This window comes from Neoarius graeffei, chromosome 8, assembly GCF_027579695.1.
Source record: "Neoarius graeffei isolate fNeoGra1 chromosome 8, fNeoGra1.pri, whole genome shotgun sequence".
NCBI classification, from domain to species: Eukaryota; Metazoa; Chordata; class Actinopteri; order Siluriformes; family Ariidae; genus Neoarius; species Neoarius graeffei.
The window spans coordinates 7,899,579-7,914,009 of record NC_083576.1 but is presented as its reverse complement, the minus strand read 5'-3'; the positions used below and the strand labels follow the sequence as shown (position 1 = coordinate 7,914,009).

Here is a 14,431-nt window from a genome sequence, read left to right as displayed (position 1 = left end):
TTGCTTCTAGAAATCTGTTCATCAGTCAGCAGATCAATTATCTGTCCAGCTGAAACGAGCAAAAATATTTAACAATAGTTTAATAATCTTTGAGTGATTATAACTTTGTAATGAAAAATATGGAATAAATTGACACACAGTCGAGATATTTAACCTGCTAAAACATTTTCACTGCTTCTGCCGTGTGTTTCTCCATTTATTATGAATCATTTATGTTACAGCGTGCAGTTTTCTTCACATCAGCGTACACACACTCATCTGATGAACCAGATTTCTTTGTTTCAGCTTTGGGTTTCCTCTTAGAGAAATGCACAGCTGCATAATTCAGTGTTTCAGCTTCAGATTCCTTTAAAAATATTAATAATAAAGCAAAAACAAAATTAGAATTTCAGCTCACAGTAAAAAACAGACAATCTGTGGAACTGCACGATACACACTCACTACACAGTTAATGTTCATCAACATGAAACATAAAAGCTGGGGATTGTTGTGAAATCTGATCAAACTGACTGTATAAATGACATCGAGAACATTATCAGGAAAAATATCTGAATGGAGCAACATTTCACATGTAGACTAATGAGTAAATAAAGGAGACATCGTGATATCTACATTAAAAAAACAACATGATTAAAATATAGAGTATATAATAGAATAAAATCCAGTGCTATTTTTATTGCACACGTACCTGATTCATTCCTGGAGAATTTTCGACAGAAGCGTTTACTATTAATACAGAAACACACATTAGTGTCTTTGATAGGAATAAAAGTCACTGGAATTTTTATCTGATCACAGAATCACTTACTTTTATCCCATTTTCTTCTCCTCAGGATGAAATAAACGAGACAGAAAATCAGAAGTGCACACAAACCCAAAGCCGTTCCCAAACCGAGCACTGAGGAGTGGAGAGATCTGGTCACTTCTGAGAATGTTATTTCACTATATTATGAATTAAGGATGATTAATTAATAGTGAATTATCAGGCATCTGACCTGTTTTCTCTTGTGTGTTCATGTTAGTGCTGTTTCCATGCAGTGTTGGTTCACAGCCCACTGAATTATCACCCAGAGCTGGTTTAGATGTTTCTGATTCAATAGTAACATGTTCACCTGGAAACATTTATCATCATTCACTGACTAAAAGTCTGTAACTCAGTGTAGTTGAAGAAGAAAACACAGTGAACATTTCACTACTTCAGGATTATTTGTCTTCAAGGTTGAACATGTTAATGATAATAAGGAAAAATATCACGACATTAAAGCAGGAGTTTAAGAAAGTTTAGTGGAAATCCTACCTTTAATTTTTAAATAAATTCCATCTGCAAACACAAGGTTGGGGTTCGTCAGTGAACAGTAGTACATGGCTTCATCAGACTGAGTGGTGTTTAAAATGATCAGATTGAAGCAGTTTGAAGATCTTTCTATTTGGAAACATGACTTTTGGGATTCATTGTAAAATATTTCTCCAGCACTTTTATACACCCTGACTATAATCTGAGGTTTTTGTCTGTTTGGTTGCTTAAACCAGGCGATCACCCCAACTACATTTTCAGAAATACAACACTGCAGAGTCGCCGAGTCTCCGATATCCACACTGAGCTCGTTATCAGGCTGATAAACTCCTGACTCTGTGAGGGATTGTGCAGCAACCCAGCGTCTACCAGGTTGGACTGGATCTAGAATAGAAGAAACAAAAAAAACACATAAATTCAGGAGTGAATGGATTTGAAAAAAATCAACATAAAAGCTTCAACATACAGCTTCACAAACTGGTTGAGAGTAATAAGCTCAGTACACTTTATTTATTAATTTTTAAACATATGAAACTAGATGTGAATAATTGACTCATATTACTTACACATGGTGCTGAAGATCAAAATTAAAATCCACAAACAAGTCATTTTTCATTTCTTCGTACATCTACAGTGTTTGTATCTCATTTATGAACAGAATATGAATGCACTTGAAGCAGGGTTTGGATTTATATTTATACTCCAGGCACTCTGTACTGAACACGCCCCAGAATATGACGTGATTGGGTGTAAGAAAAAAAAAAAAAGACATGATCAGAGAGCACATGATATTCTGATCTGCCTACATCGACCCCACATTGTTCCATATTTGTGTTTTGGTGTTGCACAGTGAGGTCTTGACAAAGATGTTCTGACAGAATGGAAAATGTGGTTTACTCGTACACTCTCGTGCGCCTACACTAATGCCTTATTGTTTATTTTAGTCGCCTTCTTAATTTAACTTGTATGAACAAAATTCCAAATCAGTAAATGTAAATGCTGTAAAAGTGAATGAACTCGTGACACATTTGACTCGATTCACACTATAGTGACCATCCTGGAACATGGGCGTGTCAGTGTTGTGTTTTACTGAGATATGAAGCACAAATGTAACCTCAAGGTCTGATCAACAACACTGACCACCTGGTTATTTATTTATTTATTTATTCCATCCATCCATCCATTATCTGTAGCCGCTTTATCCTGTTCTACAGGGTCGCAGGCAAGCTGGAGCCTATCCCAGGGCGAAAGGCGGGGTACACCCTGGACAAGTCGCCAGGTCATCACAGGGCTGACACATAGACACAGAAAACCATTCACACTCACATTCACACCTACGCTCAATTTAGAGTCACCAGTTAACCTAACCTGCATGTCTTTGGACTGTGGGGGAAACCGGAGCACCCGGAGGAAACCCACGTGGACATGGGGAGAACATGCAAACTCCGCACAGAAAGGCCCTCGCTGGCAACGGGGCTCGAACCCAGAACCTTCTTGCTGTGAGGTGACGGTGCTAAGCACTACACCACCGTGCATTTATTTATTTATCTATCTCCAGACTTGTGTGCTTTCTCCCAAATACAGAATAAAATAAACCAGACAACAGAAAACATCTGTACAAAACACAACAGGAGAGTATAACATTTATTATTGAAATTTTTCAAGTAATTACAGTCATGTACAGATTTGCATTTTTTATGTAATAGATTGTTAATAATCATTTTGATGGAATAATAATAAGAAGAAAATAGGACGCAGTTGTATAATATTTTACAGTTTCATATACATCATTTCAGAGTACACCAACTTGTCTGAGAAACAAACTCCACTTCCCTTCTTGGGAAACTGTAAAGCTGCGTAAGTCCAGGAGTCGACATGAGAGTCCTGGGAAAGATAAATAAATAAATAAATAAATAAATAGTCCAGAGTAACAGATGGGATACAGCGTGTCAGTGGTTTGTATAATGTGAGTGAATCTTAAATCTAAACCATTATAATTAGCACTGAATGAATGTAGCAGCATATAAAGAGGATGAATGAGTCAGGAAATGTGATTGGAGGTGAGATTTCTCCAGAACTAAAGGACACATCGACATTTAACCAGAATTACAAAAGAGTATATAAATACTATATCACCTGTAATCTACAGACTCACCTCCCTCGTTCCTGCTGAACCTTCTGTTGAAGCCTTCACTATTAATATGGAACAAAAGCCGATTAGTGACAGAAGTGAACTGAAGTCATCATTATCTGATCACAGAATCACTTACTTTTATCCCATTTTCTTCTCCTCAGTATGAAATAAATGAGACAGAAAATCAGAAGTGCACACAAACCCAAAGCCGTTCCCAAACCGAGCACTGAGGAGTGGAGAGATCTGGTCACTTCTGAGAATGTTATGAACCATGAACGCAGTTTATTGTGAATTATAAAATTATGAGACATCTGACCTGTTTTCTCTTGTGTGTTCATGTTCGTGTTGTGATCACACAGAGCTGGTTTCGATGTTTCTGATTCAGTGGTAAAACTCTGACCTGTAAACATTTATCATGAATCACGGACTAAAAATAAACCCTGAATGCCGTGTTGTTAAAGTTACCAAACACAGTGAACATTTCACTCCTTCACACACTAACAGTAATGAAGAATGAAACGTTTCTACATTTAACCAGCACATTATTCATTTCAGTAGAAATCCTACTTTTAAATTTTAAACCAGTTCCTTCTCCAAACACAGGGTCGGGTCTCGTCACTGCACAGTAGTACACGGCTTCATCAGACAGCGTGGTGTTTAAAATGGTCAGATTGAAGCAGTTTGTATGTTTTTTAATCTGGAAACGAGGATTTTGGAATTCATTGTAAAATGTTTCTAGAGCAGCGTTAAAGAATCTGACGATTATTCGAGGCTGTTTTCTGTTTTGTTGCTTAAAAAAGATAATTTCTTCAACTTCAACTTCAAAAATAAAACACTGCAGAGTCACCGAGGCTCCGATATCCACGATGAGTTTCTTATCAGGCTGATAAACATCTGGCTCTGAGGATTGTGCAGTAACACGGCGTCTACCAGACTGGACTGGATCTAGAAAAAACACAACCATTAATTTTGTGAAAAAAGCAACAAATAAATTTAACAACATTTGCCGACAACTGATCAGCTGCAGGCTTTTTTTTTATTTATTTATTTATTTATTTATTTTTTGAGATATAGTCTGCTCCTTAAAAGTAATCCTAAAGAACCAATAAACAGAATGAGAAAAAATAAAATACTCACACATGGTGCTAAAGACCAAAACTGAAATCCAGAATCCAGTCATTTTAAATTTCCTTTCGATCTCATTTATAATCAGATTATGAATGTGCATGAAGCAAGGATTTTATTTATACTATCACTGGTCTGGACTGAGCACGCCCCAAATACACCATGTGATTTTTTTTTTTCTAATAAAAAGAAAAAAAAAGCAGACACAATAAGCCACGCAGTGTTTTGACCAAACCACATCTCACCCCATTCAGCTCCAGTGGTTTCTGTGCGCTCACATGTGGAATGGAAACTTCACTGAAGTTTATTTTCAGGCCCGAATCATAACCAGCTTTAAAGAAACTCTTGCGTGAGTCGTTCAATCAGCATTGTTGATAACGTCAGAAGAAAATCTTATTAATTTATATTTATTTCATCCATGTGATTTTATCGAGAGCAACTTCCAGATTCACAAATCAAGATGTGAAAGAAACAAGTTACAAGCTACAAATGTAATAAACAAAATCCAGTGAATCTACACAGCATTACGATTGAGCATTTTAGCCTTTCAGACCACTGAACATCTTTTAAATCAGTAATATGTTCATATGATTAGAAATAAAGTATGAGATTCTGAATTGGCTCAGTGTTATGTGATTTTTTATCCTTTTATAGTTATGTGTAATGTTATGGGATGTCCATGAAATGAGTAAGTTCCTGTTATCACTTCGCAGCGTAAACTGGAGATATTTCACCAGCTTTGTAACACGCAGCTTGTCATGTGACTGAGAAATAAACACTCACATAAACACTGCTGTCCTGACGAGCTCTGAAAATGTTAAAGTACAGCTTTATTTAACAGGGATTTGAACATGTGAGCGCTGCGTGAGGGAAGCTAAGGACAGCTACAGGAGAAAGGTGGAGCAGAAGCTGAAGGAGAACAGCATGAGGGAGGTCTGGGAAGGTGTGAAAACCATCACAGGCCACAATACAAAGACCAGACAGTGGAGAGGGAGAACGGGTTGAATGACTTCTTCAACTGGTTCAATCCAGCCCACCTCCCCCCCACCCTCCCCCTCACTGCAGCCATCTCTCCTTCTTCCCTCAACACACCTCCCCCAACTCATCGCAGCAGCCCCCTCCTTCCCCACCTCAACACAGACTCCTCCATGCATTACTGTAGACCAGGTCAGAGATCAACTGAGGAAGCTTCACCCCAGGAAAGCAGCAAAGCAGACCTGGACAAGGCGTGTCCCCAACTACTGAAGACCTGTGCTCCTGAACTGGGTGAACCACTCCAATACATCTTCAACCTTAGCCTGCAGCTGGGGAGAGTGCCCACCCACTGGAAGGTACCATGTATCGTTCCAGTTCCCAAAAAGAATCGGCCCAGCAAGCTGAATGGCTTCCGACCGATGGCACTCACTTCACATCTAATGAAGACATTGGTGTGGCTCTTCCTCAGCCTCCTCAGATCAGGTACAACATAACCAAGACTGTCTGCAGTTTGCGTACCGGGCAGGTGTGGGTGTGGAAGATGCCATCCTCTACCTGCTACACTGAGCCCACTCGCATCTGGATAAGGGAAATGACACAGTGAGGATCCTCTTCTTGGACTTCTCGAGTGCCTTCAACACCATCCAGCCCTTTTTGCTTCAGGACAAACTGAACAGGATGCGAGTGGACCCCTACCTGGTCACCTGGATCTCCAGCTACCTCACCGACAGGCCGCAGTACGTCAGGCTGAAGGACATCACGTCTGACACTGTGATTAGCAGCACTGGAGCACCCCAGGGCATGGTGCTGGCCCCTCTTCTCTTCACTCTGTACACCGTGGACTTCTGCTACAACTCAGAGCTGTGTCACATTCAGAAGTTCGCCGATGACACAGCCATTGTTGGGTGCATCAGTGACGACAGAGAGGAGGAGTATAGGAGCCTGGTGAGGGACTTTGCTGTGTGGTGCAACAGGAACCATTTGTAGCTCAACACCTCGAAGACCAAGGAGCTGGTCATTGACTTTGGGAAGTCCAGACCAAGGTCACGACCAGTTCTGATTGAGGGAGTTGAGGTGGAGGCTGTGGATTCCTACAAGTACCTCGAACTGTGGCTGGACAGCAAGCTGGACTGGACTTGCAACACCAATCACTTATACAGGAAGGGACAGAGCAGGCTATACTTCCTAAGGAGGCTGCGGTCCTTTAACATCTGCAGGAAACTCCTGTGGCTGTTCTATCAGTGTGTGGTCTCCAGTGCCTGTTTTACACCGTGGTGTGCTGGGGGGGGGCAGCACATCCAAGAAGGACACATCTAGGCTGGACAAACTGATCAGGCGGGCCGGCTTTATGGTCGGCATGAAGCTGGACTCTCTGGTGATGGTGGCGGAGAAGAGGACTATGGACAAACTATTGAACACCATGGATGATGCCAGTCACCCTCTGCACACCGTCATCAGCAACCAGAGGAGCCTGTTCAGTGACAGAATGCTCTTTCCCAAGTGCAGGACTAACAGACTTAAAAACTCCTTTGTCCCTCACGCCATCAGACTGTACAACTCCTCTCTGGGGGGGAGGAGGGGTAACAGGAGGACAGAGGATGGGAAGGAGCAGTAGCCTAGCCTAACAATAAGCAATACTGGACAATCTGCAATATAATGTGCAACATAAAGTGCCATATCTCTCCTGCTGCCCTGCCCCCCTTTTCCCCCTCCCCCTTCCTCTCTTCCCCATATCTTATTCTTTTTCTATTTGTATATGTAAATATTTAATTTATCTAGAAGTTTTTTTCTCTGTTTTCTTTTCTCTGTTTATCTGTAATGATGCTGCTGGAATCTTAATTTCCCTGAGGGAACCCGCCCAAAGGGATCAATAAAGTTTTATCTAATCTAATCTAATCTAATCTAATCTAATCTAATCTAATCTAATCTAATCTAATCTAAACGTGAAGGTCATGTGCTGGATTGTGGTTGAGGTGAAGTAACTATAGATTACATAATACAAAAATTCTTTAAAATTATATTTAAAATTGGATTTTGTCAGACATTGTAGACAGGGATTATCTATCACTCACTTTGTTAATACACTCATGTCCAAACGGACCCCACATGGTATGATTAAGGTGTAAAATAGCATGGTAGGATGAGGGTTAATACACTCATGTATACACTTGGCCACTTTATTAGGAACACCCAGACATCCACCTGCTGTTTTCTGCAGTTCTCTCATCAGCCGATCACTCGACAGCAGCACGATGCATCAAATCATCCAGATCCAAATCAAGAGCTTCAGTTAATGTTCACAATGTTCAAACATCAGAACAGGAAAAATTGTGATCTCACAGTGAAGTGTGACTTTCTTACACTGCAGCATGGGGGTTGGTTTGGTTCTTCTTATTGATGTTTTTGTCCTGGTTTAGTTCCATCTCACTGAACATCTCATCTCATTATCTCTAGCCGCTTTATCCTTCTACAGGGTCGCAGGCAAGCTGGAGCCTATCCCAGCTGACTACGGGCGAAAGGCGGGGTACACCCTGGACAAGTCGCCAGGTCATCACAGGGCTGACACATAGACACAGACAACCATTCACACTCACATTCACACCTACGGTCAATTTAGAGTCACCAGTTAACCTAACCTGCATGTCTTTGGACTGTGGGGGAAACCGGAGCACCCGGAGGAAACCCACGCGGACACGGGGAGAACATGCAAACTCCACACAGAAAGGCCCTCGCTGGCCCCGGGGCTCGAACCCAGGACCTTCTTGCTGTGAGGCGACAGCGCTAACCACTACACCACCGTGCCGCCCCCTCACTGAACATGCAGAGGAAAATTCACACAAAAACCACAGACTTCTGATGAACTACAGTGTGGTTCAAAAATAGAAACGTACATGAAAAGGAAATTTAACTCGTGACTTGAAGCAGCCAATCAGATGAAAGTCTCAAGAACAAAAACACGGCAGCTTTTCAGCAGCTCGAGCTGAGTGTGACTTCACCTCTGAAGATGACATCACTGTGGATTCTTCTCTTATCTCTGAACATCATCAGTAAGTTTTAAAGAGGTTTTAATAAAATTATTATTATAATTATTATTATTAGTATTATTATTATTAATTTGTTTGTTTATTTGTTTATTTATTTATTTATTATTTTCTAGCTCCATCCCAATCTGTGGAATTTTCCAAACCATCATTTCTCTCAGTGAAGTCTGGAGAACGTGTGACTCTTAACTGCTCATTTAGAGACATTGATCCGGGTGACAGTTTGTTCTGGTACAAACAAATATTTGGAGAAATGCCTCAAGAAGTGGCAGAAAAAATAAGTTATCAAGATATCAACATTTCCCCCATGTTCAAGACGTCAGGAATTAAAATGGAGCAGACTGAGAACGGCGTTTCTCTGACAATCTCACATGTAAAAAAAGAAGACGGAGGATTTTACTACTGCGGGAAAGTTTACTTGGACCAAGCTACGTTCATCACAGGAACTGTCTTGGCTGTAAGAGGTAATTAACGAAATTAAAACTGTTTGTACAATACACACTCAATTTCTGAACACTGTATATTTAATTACCATCATAAATAACAAGTTAATGCATTCTGGAAAGGGTTAGGTTTTTTTTTTTATTCTTTATTTTAATTACTATTTTGTGGTGTTTTTGTTTTGGTCTGTGGTCATCAAGTCAAAGTCCCTCTGACGCCAGAATCTGGTTTTCCCAGTCAGTCTCCTGTCCCAGTACTAACCAGCTCTTTAAGGCGTATGGGTGCGGCGCCGAACTCTGTTTTGATAGCCTTCGGCCTCTCACCTATACAGCTAGGGTTACAGTGGGGGGCTGGTCGTCTCTGGTAATCATGGTGATTTAACTGTAAAAAAAATTTATATATATATATATATATATATATATATATATATATATATATATATATATATATATATATATATATATATATATATATATCCCTCAATTTGTAAAAAATAATTAAATTAAAAGAAAATCCTTGGCAGTGTGAATTGAAATTAATACATTCTGGAAAGGGTTTATTATTATTATTATTATTATTATTATTATTATTATTATTATTAATTTATTTTTTATAATTATTTGGTGATTAAACTGTAAATTAATAAATACCACCTTGTTCAAAATAATATAAAAACAAGTAAATAGACAAATTGATAGATAGATAAATAAATGAATAATTTCTACCAGTGAGAATTGAAATTAATAGATTCTTGGAATTTTTTTAATTTTTAAAAATTATTTATTGGTGATTAAACTGTCAATAAATCAATCAATAATTTAAAAAACAGCTTGTTTAAAAAAAATAGTTAATAAATAAAAATCCCTGTTAAAGTAAATTGAACCAAATGGATTGCCAGATTTAAAAAAAAAAATCAATTCAATTACAAGATATTATTTTATTCATATCACACTTTTAACAATTGGCAGCTTTACAGATCTCCAAATATCACGATCGATTGAGTTCTATCCCTAAAAACATAAACATTCTTCACTGTAGAGGTTTTAAGAGGTCCACACTGCACTGTAAAAATGATTTGCTGTTTTAACTTAAAAAAAAAAAAAGTTAATACCCGGGCTGCCTTAAAATTTTGAGTTCATTGAAATTCATATCGGAAGTTAAATTGTTCGCCTCATCGTGTTAATTTACAATATGAATTTCAATGAACTCAAAATTTTAAGGCAGCCCGGGTACGAGCTTTAAGTTAAAACAACAGATCATTTTTTACAGTCTGGACAACATTGAAAACTTCACTGTAATTGACGACTCTGTGTGAGAACCAGAAGTAATTTGGTCCAAAACAGTGAGTTTGTGAATTATATCTCTGTTTTATGTCCAAAAAAACCCCAACCATTTTGGACTAAAGACTCAAAAGTACAATGAGAAAAGAACTCATGAAGCTCATATCCACCAGGTGAAGGGTTTCATTGGTGGCCACAGATACAGTATGTGCACGATGGAGGATTTTGGTAAAGAGACGTTTTTTCAGCATGTCGTTGCTTTGATTTAACGATCCCAACTTTGACTAATATTAGATGGATCAGGATGAACATGACGGAGAATGAAGTTTTAAAAATGTTGGTTGGACAGACAGTGGAACAACAGGGCTGATCGCTAAAGACATCACTTTAGACAGGTGTTTGGGGAATATGAATGCACTGGGGATGTGGTTTATGGATTAATTGCGTAGTTTTATTTGTCTAAGTCTTTTAAATACATGGCTCTGGTGGTAACTTCATCATCTCTATTTCTCTTTTTCCATTTTTATGCTGTAAAATGGCTCTTGTTAAGCAGTTTGTGATATTTCTCTGTGAAAAGCGCAAAACAAGCAAACTTTTCTTCCTGACTCACTGACTTTATCACATCGAGATTTGTTTTTTAGTCGAGCGATTCTGGTGCCATGATTCTTCTTCTACTTTTGTCCATTCAGTTTGAGAACTTGTTTGAAAAACAGTTTACTGGTAAATGTAGATAAAAACACCTGAGATCTCACCCCGTCTCTATCACTCTGAACAGGTGATGGAGATGTAAAAGTGTCAGTGATCCAGAGCGGCATGTTGGACTCGGTTCCTGCAGGAGCGTCAGTGACTCTGCAGTGCTTGGTTCTCTCTGAGAGCAGAGCAGCAGAACACCAAGTGCTCTGGTTCAGAGCTGCTTCACCACAATCCCATCCTCAAATCATTTACACTCATCACAACAGCAGCCGTCAGTGTGAGAGCGGCTCTTCTACACACACCTGTGTGTACGACTTCTCCAAGAACATCCTCAGCATCAATGATACTGGAACTTACTACTGCGCTGTGGCCATGTGTGGGAAGATCATTTTTGGGAACGGGACTCAAGTACAGTTGGAGAACTCTCCAAAATGTGGTTGGTAATAAAAATTCTGTCATCCATCCATCAGTCTATCTATCTGTGAAATTGTTAATATGATCGGTGTTCTTTCTGTCCTGAAGTGATCTACCTCGCAGTGGTGGTGGCAGTGTGTGTGGTTGTGATCTTCGCTCAAGCTTTTATAATCTGTAAAATGAGGAACTGTGAACAAATCAGAGGTGAGCCTGAATCATACAGAAGTGCATAGAATTTTGCTAATTAATTTTTCAGTCGACTTCAACATTACAGAATGCTTTGTGTAGATTTCTAACATTCCAACAAATATCCCTTACGTTCTAGAAATCATATACGATATAAACATATCATCAATGTTTTGTATATAGAAACAAACATTGATTATCTCATTACAATGTGGGTGGGATATATTCGGCAGCATGAGAATAGTCAGTTCTTGAAGCTGATGTGTTGGAAGCAGGAAAAATGGGCAAGAGTAAGGATCTGAGCGACTTTGACAAATTGTGATGGATAGATGACTGGGTCTGAGCATCTCCAAAACTGCACATCTTGTGGGGTGTTCCTGGGCTGCATTGGTTAGTACCTACCAAAAGTGGTCCAAGGATCCAAAGGACAACCGGTGAACTGGCAACAGGGTCATGGGTGTCAAAGGCTCATTGATTCACATGAGGCATGAAGGTTAGCTCATGCGGTCCAATTCCACAGCAGAGCAACTGGAGCACAAACTGCTGAAAAAGTTCATGCTGGCTCAAACAGACAGGTGTCAGTATGAACTTTTTCAGTAGTTTGTGCTCCAGTCGTTCTCCTGTGGGATTAGACCATATGAGCTAACTTTTGTGCCCCATGTGAATCAATCTGCCTTTGACACACACGATCCTGTCGCTGGTTCACTGGTTGTCCTTTGGATCCTTGGACCACTTTTGGTGGGCAAAAATCATTGCATATGAGGAACTACCCATAAAATGTGCAGTTTTGGAGATACTCAGACCCAGTCATCTTGCCATATATCCATAGTTAGGGTTAGTCTTAGGGACATGATGTAAAGAAATGCAGTCAACCAAAAATGGCTTAAAAATAATGAAATGAAATGTTTCAATATTCAAAAAAACCCCAATACTATAAACAGTAATTAGTAAGCCAGAATAAATGACAAAAAATCAATATTTGGAGCAAGATGAAATTTCCTTTGCTTTAAAATAAATAAATAGTAGTCTCAGGTCAAATGACTGCAGTTTTATGCGGAAATGAGCTGTAGGTTTTACTGAGCATTTTACAGAACCAGACACAGTTCTTCTGGACGCTTTGTCACACTCGATTCTTAATTGTGGCACAAAACCCAGAAGTCTTCATTATGTTTTTTTTTTTTAATCTGAAAAGAAAGTGCTCTCTTATGGAATATGCTGCTCAGAGACAAAAGTTTATTCATTATTTATTTATTTATATATATTTTTTTCCTGTAACATTTAACTTTGTGCGGGAAAAAAGTGAACTTTTGGAACTCTAAAATGTTTTTGTAATGTTTTGAATCAATAATGTAGAAGTCACAAAATAGAAATCTATAGCAAAGGTAGTATGAAAGAAACAATAGGGTGCCAAGACTTTTGTACAGTACTGTGTACAATAAATATATATATTTTTCCTTTCTTTCAACAGTGAGATCTCAACGAGATTGTGTGGTCGAGGAAACACCCAATCAGGTAAATAATCTTAACCCTCATCCTACCGACATATTTTACATACAAATCTTACCGACTGGGTCCGTTTGGATCCCAATTACAATATGTGAATTTTTTCAATAAGTATTGATGACAAACAACATTTTTAATTAGAACTTATTTTATTAATTAAAAACAAACAGGATTACAATAAAAAAAAAAATGCTCATTATTAACAGTTTATCTACTCTAACTAAGCTATAATCGGCACATACTACCCTAAAAAATAGGCACAGTTTGAGATATTTTTTGTAACTGAATTACCTGAAATTCAAATGGAGTTGTATTTGTGTCAGACAGAGTCTAAATGAGAAAAAATATAGGCATATGCAAGAATGTTATATGAAAATAAATATTTCTGAACACAGAATCTATGTTCTGTACAAGGTTTACTGACTGGAGTCGTTTGGGTTGGGTTGAGGAAGCTGGTTAGCATTAACTTGTTCTCCATTCCCTGGGTCTACGGATTCAGCGTCACTATATTCTGACTGTTCTGAAATATAATCCTCTTCTGCATCTGATAGGTCTGAAACCTCTAAATCAGACCCATCATCTACCTCTAGGATAGCTCTTAGGGCTTGAGCAGCAGTGTATCTTGCCAATCTTCTATTGTTTGCCATTATTCACTGTAAAAAAAAAAAAAATCAGTATGATATATGCATCAAAAATGTTGACAAATTCACATTTCTGACTGGGGTCCAATCGGACCCCAAAGGAATATTGTTTATGATTGCCGCATAACAATTAGAAACCTGAAATAAAATGTTGTATTGGAACAACCTGACTGAGTCTGACAAAGTCATAAAATAAAAAAAAATAAAATTGTGCAAATAATAATTGTGTGGCATATGAAAGATACCCTCTGGGGTCCAATCAGGTAAATAATCTTAAATAATGTCTCCATTCTCTCAGGAACAAACTCCTCGATTTCTCGGTGTCACTGTGATGATTGAGATCTCTGTTTGTCTGTTCGTTCTCACAGGGTCGTGATGCAGTGGAGCTGAATTACACGGCTTTACATTTCAAAAAGAACAAAATGAAAAGAGTGACAAGAAAGAGAGAAAAACCTGATTTTATTTATTCTGAAGTGTCTTCTGGTACCTAGATTATATTTCTAATTTATTTCATTTCATGTATTAATGATTTCTGTTTTAAGGTTTACTTTTCAGAAGAGAAATTTATTCCACGTGTGGTGAGTTTTCTCTTGTGCACTGATTCGGACTGTGAGATTCGATCTGAGGACTAAAACCTAATGTCTATGAAATAAAAATCCAGGTGTGTGATTCTTTCTGCGTGAAATTCTGCACAGCTAAAACTC

At 38.6% G+C, this 14,431-nt stretch overlaps 2 protein-coding genes and 1 long non-coding RNA gene across 3 annotated transcripts; 1 reads left to right on the top strand and 2 right to left on the bottom strand.

The window, feature by feature from the left end:
- Nucleotides 1-138: 138 nt before the first annotated feature.
- On the bottom strand, nucleotides 139-1,903 carry LOC132890414 (uncharacterized). The gene is made up of 6 exons (XM_060927238.1): nucleotides 1,861-1,903; nucleotides 1,298-1,678; nucleotides 996-1,112; nucleotides 809-898; nucleotides 689-726; nucleotides 139-346 (listed from the first exon to the last, which is right to left on the bottom strand). Exons 1-6 carry the CDS (start codon nucleotides 1,901-1,903, stop codon nucleotides 200-202), a joined length of 816 nt encoding a protein of 271 aa, XP_060783221.1. The 3' UTR covers nucleotides 139-199.
- A 1,059-nt stretch (nucleotides 1,904-2,962) lies between these two features.
- Nucleotides 2,963-3,950, bottom strand: LOC132890418 (uncharacterized). The gene is made up of 3 exons (XR_009655190.1): nucleotides 3,565-3,950; nucleotides 3,450-3,487; nucleotides 2,963-3,178 (listed from the first exon to the last, which is right to left on the bottom strand). It is a non-coding gene; the product is annotated as an uncharacterized LOC132890418 (long non-coding RNA).
- A 4,573-nt stretch (nucleotides 3,951-8,523) lies between these two features.
- Nucleotides 8,524-14,218, top strand: LOC132890348 (uncharacterized). The gene is made up of 6 exons (XM_060927159.1): nucleotides 8,524-8,575; nucleotides 8,686-9,033; nucleotides 11,066-11,419; nucleotides 11,506-11,601; nucleotides 13,052-13,095; nucleotides 14,096-14,218. The coding sequence occupies exons 1-6, from the start codon at nucleotides 8,533-8,535 to the stop codon at nucleotides 14,216-14,218; spliced, it is 1,008 nt and encodes a 335-aa protein (XP_060783142.1). The 5' UTR covers nucleotides 8,524-8,532.
- Nucleotides 14,219-14,431: the final 213 nt, after the last annotated feature.

Excerpts from the sequence above, each read along its gene's own strand:
- LOC132890414 (XM_060927238.1), bottom strand. The coding sequence starts at position 1,903 with ATGACTTGTTTGTGGATTTTAATTTTGATCTTCAGCACCATGT. Across the intron at positions 1,113-1,297 it reads AATTTATTTAAAAATTAAAG|GTGAACATGTTACTATTGAA; the intron begins GTAGGATTTCCA and ends AAATGTTTCCAG. Across the intron at positions 727-808 it reads GAGAAGAAAATGGGATAAAA|TAAACGCTTCTGTCGAAAAT; the intron begins GTAAGTGATTCT and ends CTGTATTAATAG.
- LOC132890348 (XM_060927159.1), top strand. The coding sequence starts at position 8,533 with ATGACATCACTGTGGATTCTTCTCTTATCTCTGAACATCATCA. Across the intron at positions 8,576-8,685 it reads CTTATCTCTGAACATCATCA|CTCCATCCCAATCTGTGGAA; the intron begins GTAAGTTTTAAA and ends ATTATTTTCTAG. Across the intron at positions 9,034-11,065 it reads AACTGTCTTGGCTGTAAGAG|GTGATGGAGATGTAAAAGTG; the intron begins GTAATTAACGAA and ends CACTCTGAACAG.